The sequence below is a fragment of the Xenopus laevis genome, chromosome 4L (assembly GCF_017654675.1).
Source record: "Xenopus laevis strain J_2021 chromosome 4L, Xenopus_laevis_v10.1, whole genome shotgun sequence".
Classification (NCBI taxonomy): domain Eukaryota; kingdom Metazoa; phylum Chordata; class Amphibia; order Anura; family Pipidae; genus Xenopus; species Xenopus laevis.
This window is the reverse complement of record NC_054377.1, coordinates 20,728,347-20,741,394: the sequence shown is the minus strand read 5'-3', so window position 1 is coordinate 20,741,394 and position 13,048 is coordinate 20,728,347. Positions and strand designations below refer to the sequence as shown.

At 32.9% G+C, this 13,048-nt stretch overlaps 1 protein-coding gene across 1 annotated transcript in view; it reads left to right on the top strand.

Annotated features, from left to right (window-relative positions):
* The window catches only part of LOC108704977 (mucin-2), a 57,157-nt gene that overhangs the window by 16,651 nt on the left and 27,458 nt on the right, over positions 1-13,048 (top strand). The window contains exons 19-29 of the mRNA XM_041589607.1: positions 320-471; positions 628-766; positions 1,669-1,779; positions 2,155-2,334; positions 3,565-3,804; positions 4,846-5,002; positions 5,294-5,425; positions 6,389-6,530; positions 7,325-7,368; positions 8,089-8,232; positions 12,595-12,717. Coding sequence (XP_041445541.1) covers positions 320-471; positions 628-766; positions 1,669-1,779; positions 2,155-2,334; positions 3,565-3,804; positions 4,846-5,002; positions 5,294-5,425; positions 6,389-6,530; positions 7,325-7,368; positions 8,089-8,232; positions 12,595-12,717 — 1,564 coding nt within the window. The remainder of the gene's footprint in view (positions 1-319; positions 472-627; positions 767-1,668; positions 1,780-2,154; positions 2,335-3,564; positions 3,805-4,845; positions 5,003-5,293; positions 5,426-6,388; positions 6,531-7,324; positions 7,369-8,088; positions 8,233-12,594; positions 12,718-13,048) is intronic.

The following is a 13,048-nucleotide window of genomic DNA, read 5'->3' as shown; positions in this document are numbered from 1 at the left end:
GATATTTGATTTTTTATTAAATAACCCCCAATTGAATTCTAAGTATTTTCAAATTTATTAGAGTTAAAAAAAACTCATGTGAATTCAAAATTTGACCTTTGATAAATATGCCCAATGTATATTTTATCAATAACAATCATTGGACTAATTTATTTAAATACTGATTTGTGAAATTTAGTTGTGGCATTGAGAGAACAGTTGTATCCACTTTTGCCCAATCTCACAATGGTATTAAAATCCTGCATAAACTAACAAATAATTAATAATTTATTTGATGCTGTTTTCATGTATTTACATTTATTTTTCCTTATTTGTATAGGTAGGAACAGGCTGCATCTCTGGATGTGTGTGCCCAGATGGGCTGCTTGATGATGGGAATGGAGGTTGTGTTCATGAGAGCGCCTGCCCTTGCTCATATAACAGTCAAGTGTTTCATCATGGATCTAGGCTCATTGAGGAATGCAAATCCTGGTGAGATTGTTTTCAAGTTTATGGCTATAATGATGCAGTTGTAAATCAGTGATGTTCTATGCATCATGTAATAAATACACCAAATTGTTTTTATAGCTGTTATTAATTATTATAATCGATAGAGAATTCGTTTGTAATATAATATTCTTCCTGCAGCACATGCGAGAGTGGGCTTTGGTCATGCATACATACACCTTGTTATGGATCATGTGCCATCTATGGGAGTGGTCATTATATTACATTTGACAAGAAATTCTATGACTTTGATGGAAGTTGTGAATTTGTAGTTGCTCAGGTAAGCAATTGTGTGATTTTGGAAATCTATATCCTACCTAATATTATGCTTTATAGCAATTTAAAATTTGAGCATATCTTACATAGTTGATTATTGCTTATTTATTATTAATGTATTATTATTATTATTTCCATATCAAAAGGGTACTGTGCTGTGGTAATAAAGCTCAAATCAGATGTGAAGTACATGGGAGCAAACGTGAAAAGGGGTCAAAGACGACTCTTTCTGTGCATTAATGCACTGATGATAATGTACAAAATATACAACCACAAAGTGCAATAGCTGCATAGTAGGCAGGTTCAGAGTCCATTGTGGTCTTGAAAAAATTCACTAACTTGATATATGATTTTTTAATGCACAGTGGAAAAATGTTGCAAGGAATGTATATTTGACCCCATAATGTCGTATTTGTTTAGTTTAAATGCAAGTAAAAAAAAGTTTAAAAGCATTTATTGTGTGCACTGTGTAGTTCGTTTACTTTTGTTTCTGTAATTTCTTGACATCATTTACCTGATTTAATTTTAAAAAATAAGTACAGGTATGGGATCCGTTATCCAGAAACCCGTTATCCAAGAATCTCCAAAGCTCCATTTTGTCCAAATAATCCAATTTTTTAAAAATTAATTCCTTTTTCCTTGTAATAATGAAACCGTACCTTGTAATTGCTCCAGACCAAGATATAATTAATCCTTATTGGAAGCAAAACCAGCAGGTTTATTTATTGTTTATGTGATTTTCTAGTAGATTTAAAGTAGGAAGATCAAAATAATGAAAAGATCCATTATCTGGAAAACCCCAGACATTTTGGGTAACAGGTCCCATACCTGTAATGAGAAAAGGGAAAACTTTGTAATGCTAAATATAATTTCCTTTTTTCATTATACATATTTGCCATTTATTAGGACTACTGCGGCGACAGTGCATCAAATGGTACTTTTAGAATAATCACAGAGAATATACCTTGTGGCACCACTGGAGTAACCTGTTCAAAGTCTATCAAGATATATTTAGGGGTAAGTATTTTCTGTTGTACTGTTCTGGCACAAATCTCCTGTGTAAAATATTAATTAGTGGTGAGAATATTCACTTGGGATAGTGGGGCATTTGGGTAATTACTTCAATTGCATTTAATGGCTGCAACGTGAGATTCCCCTTCAAATATTGTCTGATTTCCCTATTTAACATCAGAAAAATGCCATAAGACACATCACTTTACACATCAGTTAAAACATCTCAATAACAGCTAAAATATGTAATAGGCAACTAGGATTTGTCTTTCAACCATATAAGGAGGGTTAGTAAGATCATGCAATGGACTTTCACATTATTATTCTTTAAAGGCCCTACATTAAATTTTAAAAAAAATATTGATTTATTTCACTATTCAGAATACAGAACTGAAGTTGACAAATAGCCACATGGAGAAAAAGTTTGGAGAATCTGAAACTGAAGTGGAATATAGAGTCCGTGAAGTGGGTCTTTACCTGATAATTCATACAAGCAGTGATATTTCCCTCATCTGGGACAAGAAGACCTCCTTATTAATCAGGCTGCCATCTTCCTACAAGGTAAAGTGTATTATTCATTAATAATCATGCAATACAAAAGAGAAAATATCTTTCACATATGTATCAGCATTCTCACTGAAGTTTAAGAACACAGATTTTTTGTTTCTAGGTAATGTTATCCATTGCTGAAGTTAAGGATGGGTGGTGGCTCTGAAAACACAGGAAGTTGTAGAAAACACTGACCCTAGAAACCAGATGGCAGATTAATTTGGATGATTACTTTTGCTTCAATACACACTATTCACCACTCAGCTATCATTCCTAAAATTATCCTATGCTGTTCCACTCTCAACTGTTGTAGGTGGCAAAAGGAGGCAACTACAGTGAAGAAACTCCTGTCTGCCTCCATTCACTGTCTTTTTTTTACTTTATAAAACTTGAATTTTTAGAGTTTTAGAACTTTGCCCAAGATCCATCCCAGTCAAGACATTTTCAGAATCTGTCCAATGGTCCTGCTACTTTTGGTTAGGTTACCATTTTTGCTTCTGCAAATTAGGACTGTCCCATCTTAATAGAGATTTGGGAAGCATGCTGGTGAATAACTGGTAGTCATATCTCAGAGCTATATAATTGCCATGATTATTATAGTTTTAATTTGTTTGCTTTCTTTCTGATCATGATCATATTTATTTGTTTAGGCTTTAAGGGAGAAGGAAATGTTAAAACGAAGTAGGCTTTATCAGAAAGGTCTATATGAATACACTAGTAAACCCTCAAAGTAATGCTGCTCAGAATCCTCTTTCAAAAGACACACCCTATATCTTTTTTATTGTGTACACATGAAGTTCTGTGTCAGACTTCCTTCTTTCAGCTTAAACCTCCAAGGCACAGCCTTGAGCATGCTCAGTTTGCTCCTCTCCCCCTTCCTGCTCTAATCTGAGTTTAGAGCTATGAGTGAGCAGGGAGAGACTCAGGCTGGAAGTGATGTCACAGCAAGCTAATATGGCAGCTGCTATCCTAAACAAACATAGACAGTGTCTAGAGTTGTTTACTCAGGTATTGAAAAGCATTCTAAAGAATAAAAATTGTGTTCTAGCTTGCACTGTTGTGGTTAATCTATTGCCATAAACTGCCTTGGTAGCTTTCCTTCTCCTTTAAAGATATTCATTTTTATTTTTTACTTTTTAAGACTAACAAAACAAGAACTTTATTATTTTGGATGCAAGCACTAAATGTTATATCTCATTTGTTTATGTATGAGGTCTTTCTTACTGATAATACTTTCTATAGGGCAAAGTTTGTGGTCTGTGTGGAAATTACGATGATAATGCCAACAATGACTTCCTGACCAGTCAGTTGATACAAGCCAACAATGTAATGCCATTTGGAAATAGCTGGAAGCGTAGTAATGAGTGCCCTGATGCAGACAGCATTCCCCAGCCATGCCTGGCATCTCCCCATCGCAGATCTTGGGCTGAAAAGAAGTGTGACATTATCACAAATGAAGTTTTTCGAAGTTGCCATAGCAAGGTACACTCTGTTTTATTTTATTGAATATTACAGAACATTTTTTTTAAAAAAAGAGCTTGAATTTAAGAGGTCATTAGTATTTAAGTTGCTCTGTAAATTTTCCTTATGATAATCCATTTCAAACCAGCAGAGGATAATGTTAAGCATGACCTGGATAAAAACCTGGAACCTTCATAAAAATAATAAAAATATGTACATTTGAAGCTCTTAAATTACCATGCCCATTGATATTTGGTTACTTTCTTAGTAGGGATGGGCGAATTTTTTCGCCTCGTTTCGCCGAAAAAATGACGCCCATAGACTTGTATGGACGCCCATAGACTTTAATGGGAGTCTGCGACATTTCGCCGGCGGCGAATTTTTGGCGAAGCAAAACGGGTCAAATTCGCCCATCCCTGTTTATTAGGTAGAATATTCAAATCTATTCTATGTAATAATTGTCAGCACTTTTCCAATATGAATTAAAGTTGATGCAAATAGTTTTTCATCTTTACACCCTGTTTCCATGTAGTTTGAAAACACAACATAAGAAATACATACTTTTATAAATATTAACATTAATAAATATTTATATATAAAAATGACCATGCTCTCCTGTTGTGAAGATGGTGGGTATTGCATTTTATAAAGGTGTTTTTCTTATATGGGGCATTAATGTTTTAAATTCAAATTAGTAAAGAATAACTTCTTCTTCTTTTGTTTTTTTTTTAAAAAAAATCACTTTTCAACTTTGCATGGTACTCCTAAATAATTCTAGGAATAAACTGTGAATTTTCCCAAAACCAGCTACTTCATTTTTGCAGTGAAAGAAGTCAGACCTTGCTAATTCAAAGTTTGATTCTCACCGAAGGTGCTTCAATTTTACAGCATTGTTTCAAAAATCCATCTCTACAGCTTCCATCATGATTTAACCCTTGATCATTTACTATAGAATGTTTTTAGTTTTAGCCTAGTAGCATATTGGTGGACCTATAATGCCGTAGAAGGTATATGTCCCCTTTAAAAAGATACAATGCACTAACATAGGTTGTTCTATGGTAGGTGGATCCAAAACCTTTCTATGATGCTTGTGTAAATGATGTCTGCTCCTGTGACACCGGTGGGGACTGTGAGTGCTTCTGCACTGCTGTAGCTGCCTATGCTCAACTCTGCTCTAAAGCAGATGTCTGTATTCACTGGAGAACACCTGAAATTTGTCGTGAGTATATATTATCATTGCTTACCTAAAATTCAAATGTGTTTAATGTGTTTATATGTACAGTCATAGGGTCTAGTATTTTATCAGTAGTAGTAATAATGATTGTATCAGTAGTAGCATTAATGCTATGGATCTTGGGTCTTTCAAATAAGGTTTTTTTCTTTAATGAGGAGCCTTAATGTTAGTAAACAAATCAATATTTTTTTCTTTAAATATAACACTATGGATCCCATCAAAGTGTGATGGGGATATTAACATGTTTCAACATGAATCCTGTTCCTTGTTTCACAGCAATATTCTGTGACTACTATAACAAGGATGAGAGTGAATGTATGTGGCACTACTTTGCCTGTGGCCCACAGAATAACCACAACCACCACATCACCAAGTTCTGCCGCTCACCACCTGTCACACACCTGGAAGGTAAAATCTTTATTTCAGATATAAAGAAAGACAATACATTGATAAACTGAATTTTCGCTAATTCTTCTAAACAGCCTTTAGAGATTAAACAAGCAAATACTTGAAAAAGCATTGTATTAAACACTTCTAAATATATTTTTTGTCTCACATCTGGAAATATTTATAATTAATATATTATTGATTGTTAACATGTTTAGTCACAGTGAGCCCCTGTATTATGATATGTGGAATCTTAGTGCATGATGGGCAACAAAAAATTATACAAGAGTTATCCAAGAAATAATACAGACCCCTCTGATTAATTTACTAGTCAATGAGACAACAGACATTTAAACATATAAAATAAAATTCTAGTGGGCACCATCTTAGGAAAAATATTTGATTTTAAAACTATCCTGCAGCAATATAAAAATGGTTTTAGACATCCAACTATTGTTATATATTTTTTAGGGGAGCAGGTATATGAATTTATTACATATGTTGAAAAGTGTTAATTAAAAAAATACTTTCCAAGCACGTACTAAACGTTTAACCCCATATGTAATAATTCACTAAGTTTACCCATGAGCATTAACTCATATCAACCAATGTTGCTTTTAAACAGGTGAACTGTAATCATGCAAATGCAACCTGCTAATTGTTTGCTATTGGTTACTGCTTCTGATAAACTAGGTGCCTTTATGCCATAACCCTTTAAACTTCTTAAATACTACACATATCAATTTGAGGTACAAATACTATACAAGCTTCATATGCATTTAATTACAATGCACATTTTTATTCAAGTATAAAGGAAAATCCCGACATACACAAAGAGTAATCTTTATTATGTGGTATGGTATTAGTATGCTCCTTAAAAAGGGAAACATTACTTGGATTTTATAAAATGTTTTTGAAATGCATTTGAACATATCTAAAGATTTTTTTGTAAATAATTAAAGTTAATCAATTTATTATCTGAAGGTTGTTACCCAACTTGTCCATCTGAACGTCCTCACTATGATGAAATAAATACATCATGTGTTGAGCATTGTACCTGCTTTATCAACAACAATACTTACAGCATTGGTCAGCGGATACCTAATCCTGAACCCTGTCAAATATGGTAAGTAAGGAAAAAAACTGCTGTAGAACAAAATATTTGGCAAATTGTCTACAAAATATTATTTGAGATAGTATACCCACAAATATACAATTTTTTATATTATTTGTATTTATGATATTATTCTAATATCCAATCAATTGTTAGTAATTAGTATTCATTGTTAGTCTATAGGGCTTTAATTAAAAATGCAGCATGTCTATTCTTTTAAATGAAACAATTGCATTTTTATACCACATTAAGGGGCAGATTTATGAAGGGTCAAATTGAAAATTCTAATTAAAATGTTCAAATTTTTGTTATAGTCAAAACTGTGATATTAGACTAGGGAGTTATCCAAATTTGATTTGAGTTTAAAAATTTTAATTTGATTTTTGAGATTTATCATACTCTGGCTCTTCAAATTCAATTTTGACTATTTGCCACCTAAAACCTACCAAATTGCTGTTTAAGTCAATGGGAAAGGTCCAGGGATAAATTGGGAGATGTTTGCAGCCTTCCTGACACTCGAGGTTTTTTTTTTTTTCAATTTGAATTTTCGAGTTGAAAAAATGTGATTTTATTAATACATTTCACTTGGTGGAATTTTGAATTCATGGGAGTTTATGGAATTAAAAATTTGACCTTTGATAAATCTGCCCCTGCCCTAGTCAATATGGATACCAGCATCAAGCGTAATCTGTGTCCTAGCCCTGAACAGTCAAATGTCTCAAACCCTGTAATCCCTTATACATCATTCATTAGGTCATGCCAGTCCATGCTGCATTTTGCTATATATATACATTTTTTTTTTACAGTGAATGTGGTACTGACCTAAAGAAGCATTGTCAAACAGACCCAGGTACTAAATCTTTCTTTTGGGCTTCTGGGTAACTATGTCTCATTCTATTAAGTTAAAGTTTATTGTAAGATCAGAATGTGCAAGCCTTAAGGCTCTTTGTGGAGTATTACAGTTGTCATCCCTAAAAAATGCAAACAACTTCTAATAAATCTTACTCTTCAATGAATGCTTACATTTTGATATTTTATACTATCCAGTATTATATTATTGCTACAAATAAAGATAAATGTGTAAATAAAAATAGATGGCACTCCTTATGTGTCTTCTGTGTGATTGCACAGGCCGCACCATGGCAGAATTTAGCATAGGTTGCAAATTTTATTTGACCTGGGTTTCTAGCATCAGAGGGCCCCTAATAATTTTATATAATATATAATAACATATTTTGTTACAATTGGGAATATTTTTCATTAAATGTATTAATGATTTATATCCCAAAGTCCTCTTTAGCTTTTGCAGCAGCACCAAGAATCCCACCAATGACTAAAGGCTGAAGATTGTAATTTAATAATCTGGAAAATCATTGTATCAATATCAATAATAATTATAATGCCACTTCTTTGGTGGGCTCTCCAGCTGTAACTCAGGATCAGCCATGTTAGTTGTAATACTCTCCTTTAAAGTCTCATTGTGATTTATTTCCTTAGCCACAAGCAGAATTACATTACCAATAGATGCCAATAGAAGTAATCTCTTTAATGTATTTTATCTTTTTGTAAGCATGCTGCATCATGGGTACTTCAACACCACCAATACCAACAAATACCATCATTTCTACATACACTTCATCAGATCTCTGTGTTCATAGTCAATGTAAAAATGGAACTATTATTACAACCACCACTCTTTGTTCAACCTCATCTGGTAAGATTTCTATAGATAATAACATGTATTCATACACTGATTACAATCATGATGTGTGATCCAACCGTGTATTTTATATATATATATATATATATATATATATATATATATATATATATATATATATATATATATATATATATATATATACATATATATATATATCAAATATATATATATATATATATATATTGATATATTGATATATTGTATTAATAATGTATTAAACCAAACTAATTGTGTTTGAACATCAATTAATGTAAATTATCGAGAATTAAGTTGTTTGTTAATTTATTTAGGAGATATCCATGTAATAAAATTGAATCTAAGAAACAAATGAGTGTGCTGCCCTCTATAAATAAATAAAAAATCATACAACTCTTAAATGCACTTATAGAATCTGCCATCACAAAATCACCTGGCAGGGCATACTGTAACCTCACTGCCCTCACTGTGCAGAACCACTTTTTGCTGCTTTAATAGAAAGTTCTGTTCTTTAAGTCTAAAGTGGTGGCCTCTGGTACATTGATCTTTTTCTTGATTAAAAGAGATTCCTACTACCTGTCTATAATAATATCCTCTGATATACTTTTAAAGCATAATCATACAGTATACCCTTGTAAGTTCCTTTCTACAGAGAAAACTACCCCAACCTCAATAGTGTACCCTCATAGTTGAAATCATCCATGTTTTTTCAAAAACAATTGCACCTCTCTGCACTCTCTAAGGCTCATGTTCACCTTAAAAACTGGAACCCAAAATGACATTGTATACTTATGCTGAGGTATTACCACAGGCCTATAAAGAGGCAACATTTATTAATCCCTTGATTTATTGCATTTTTTAAGTAAAACAATACTTTATTTGCTGTAGTAGCCACTGTCTGACACTGCCCATGGTGTCCCAGCTTGTTATCCACAAAATTTCCCAGAATCTTCTCAATTAAAGATACCCCAATACATTATCAATTTTTGTATAACACATAATTTGTTTTGGTAAGTTTACTGCCAGTATTCCAATTAAACCAAACCTCTCTGTAAAGTAGAAGTATTCTACATGAATCTTATAGTTTTGCACAATATAGTATTATCAGTACCATCTAACCCCATGAAAAACCTAATCTCAATTCTGACTTCATGACTACAGTCACAGTTGCATATACAAGGGACTATTCTGGATTCCTCCAAGGTATTAAGAGGTAGTAGGCATGATCTACAATATATATATATATATATATATATATATATATATATATATATATATATATATATATATATATATATATATATATATATATATATATATATATATATATATATATATAAAGAAGGGTAACAACTATGTGCAGTAGATATAAGTATTTATAAAGACCATTAAAGTAATTATGAATAGAAATGATTGTTGTTTTCAATGTACTATAGTATACGTATATTAATTGCTTATTTACACATAATTAAATTGAATTTAATTTCTTGATTTGGAGTACAGAATTATGATAGTGGGAGCATTAAAATAATTATGAAATAGAAATATAGTATTTAAAACCCAATTGCAGCATGATTTTTTTAAATTAAACTCTAGGAGTTAACTCAACCATAAATAATGTTAATACGTTATCATTATTTCCCAGCATTGTCCCTATATTATAATTTTATTTTTTCTATTAACGTTTCATCACAAGGAAAAATGTTGACATTTTCAGCAAACGTTCTTCGATTCTTTCCTACTATTTTCCTTTGTACCATTGACTGGATTGTGATTCATTTCTGCCTTTGTGAAAAACTTTTTTTATTTCTGTTGACTTTTGGCTCATAGGGTAAACTTATTATCACCTGAATAAATAAAACTGTGGGGCAATGTTTATTAATTATACAGATACAATTTTTCATTACTTAGAATGTCAGAAAAATTCAGAATATTGTTAAAAAATGTTAATATTCAAAAAGCATTTGAAATTCCAAAAATACTGCACAATTCAACTTTTTATAAATTTTACCCTATAATGGGAAAGTTATGTGTCAAAGTAAAATATTTTTACATCTTTAAAACCTGGAAAAATACTAGGTAAAGAATGATAAATATAGGAACCTTTCTACATAAGAAAAATTCTCTCACCTGTGTTATGTGAAAAAATGATAAATCTATCCCATTGTCAAATATATAATACTAATATATATACTTGTTTTTTCAGGAACCACAACTCCTCTATCAAGTAAGTATTTACTTTGAAATAAAAGTGTCACCGTTTTTTAAAATTTAGCAATTAAAGCAAGAATATTTGTATTTTTTAAATTGATCGTAGTATGCAAGATTTAGCCTTGCATATTCTCCAAAAGTAGTTTTTCCATCAACACAAACTATATTATAAGCATTACAGAAGTGAAAAAACTGTTTAATTCACTTACTTCTGATGTTATAGTTGTAAATAATTCTAATTGTAACAATTCTAATTATTACATAGGGGCCGATTCACTAACTTCGAGTGAAGTATTCGAAGTAAAAAAACTTTGAATTTCGAAGTGTTTTTTTGGGCTACTTCGACCATCGAATGGGCTACTTCGACTATACTACGACTTTGAATCGAAGGATTCGAACTAAAAATTGTTCGACTATTCGACCATTCGATAGTCGAAGTACTGTCTCTTTAAGAAAAAAATTTGACCCCCTAGTTCGCCATCTAAAAGCTACCGAACTCAATGTTACCGAACTCAAAGGATTTAAATCCAACGATCAAAGGAATATCCTTCGATCAAAAAAAACTTAGGAAAGCCTATGGGGAAGGTCCCCATAGGCTTTCCTAAGTTTTTTTTGATCGAAGGATATTCCTTTGATCGTTGGATTTAAATCCTTTGAATCGTTCGATCCGAAGGATTTAATCGTTCGATCGAAGGAATAATCCTTCGATCGTTCGATCGAAGGAATAATCCTTCGATCGTTCGATCGAACTATTTGCGCTAAAATCCTTCGACTTCGATATTCAAAGTCGAAGGATTTTAATTCCCAGTCGAATATCGAGGGTTAATTAACCCTCGATATTCGACCCTTGGTGAATCGGCCCCATAGTGTATAATAACATTGCATAGTATATTATAAAAATTCTATTTTCTGGGAATTAATCCCAGAAAATAGCAGAGGAATTTTTAGTTTTTGTCTATCAACACACCTACTACCCAAGTTTAATTTAATAAAATAAACATACCTATGAAAAAAGTCTAAAAATAGTTAAATGCACTTTTTCAATACCCATTATGCAATACAAGTCCCCTCCTGAACTGTGCTTTTGCAAGGGATACTTTTCATGGTAAGCACTGTGACCTTTCAGAATTGGTTTACTGAATTTGATTTGTTTGTCTGTTGCCTTAACAAAATTCCATTTTGCACAAAATCGGAGGAAGCCACAGCCAGAGAAAGGGATGGAAAATGCTACCGCTATGTGTGCGACAGCACTTGTAAGAGAACCAACCAGAACTGAAGTGGAATGTACACCACCAAGTAAGTACTTACCACTAAACATTCCTCTTAAAAATTATCAGGACTGTGGTATTATGTTGCACAAAACATTCTTTTGTATCCTGTTATCAACCTCTAATTCATTTCAAATGTATCTAACAGCAACAACCCCTCCAACCACCACAACATTGCTGTCATCATGAGGGAAGAATGTATCAGCCAGGTAAGGCAGTCAACACTAGAATGCCTGCGTGGCCCATAAGTAGGAAATTAAAGGGATTGTGCACCTCTGAGATAACATTTATTAAGATGTAGGGAGTGACATTCTGAGACAGTTTGCATTTAGTTTTAGCTTTTTTCTATTATTTGTCATTTTGAGTTATTTAGCTTTATGGTCAGCAGCTCTCCACTTTGCCGTTTGGTTGATAGGTTCAAATCACCCTAGAAAACCATGCTCCAATTAGAATAACGACTGGAATATGGGACAATTGAGAGCCTGAACAGAAGGATAAGTAATAAAAAGTAGCAGTAGCATTACATGTGTCGCCTTAGCAAGCATGTGTTTTTAGATGGTGTCAGTGACCCCCATTTAAAAGCTGGAAAGAGTCAGAAGAAGAAGGACAAATAATTCTAAACTCTAAAAAAAATAAAGAAGGAAGACCATTTGAAAAGTGGCTTGGAATTGGCCATTCTAGAATATACCAAAAGTTATCTTAATGGCCAACCACTCCTTTAACATACAAGAAAATTCATTTTGTCCAGTAGGTGAACAAGGTAAGATTTATTGCTCACATCGGATGCAGGAGAGGCAGTGGAGCAGTCATTGGATACCATAGCTAGGCGGGATAATGCAGTTACCTAGACCTTCTGTTAACAAGGACAAGCAACTAACCAGACAATAACTTCTTGCAGGAGAGAAATTACAAGGAAGTGAAAGCAGAGAGAGGAATGGAAAATGCTACGACTATGTATGCGACAGCACTTGGCAGGCGACCAACCCGAAGGAAGTGACATGTACACCAACTACACCAACAAGTAAGTACTTACCACTAAGCAAGAGGCATGGTAACACTGAGGGAGATTTCAAGATGCTGGCAGTAGAGATAACATTGAGATCTGTCCGATCCCACGCACCGTTTTTTTTTTTTAAAAAAAAAAGAAGCGGCCCACGAGTGACTAAAAAGAATAGCGCATTGCCTTAACAATATTACCATTAGAAAATGTCAGAGGGGAAATAGGAAGTGAAGATACAGCGCCTCTTTAAGACAATGGGCACAGGCAAATGACAGTATTTGGGTGGGAGGGAATACATGTTCCTCTACCATAGATTTATTAAAATATAAGCAGTATGGTTTTGATTTATAAC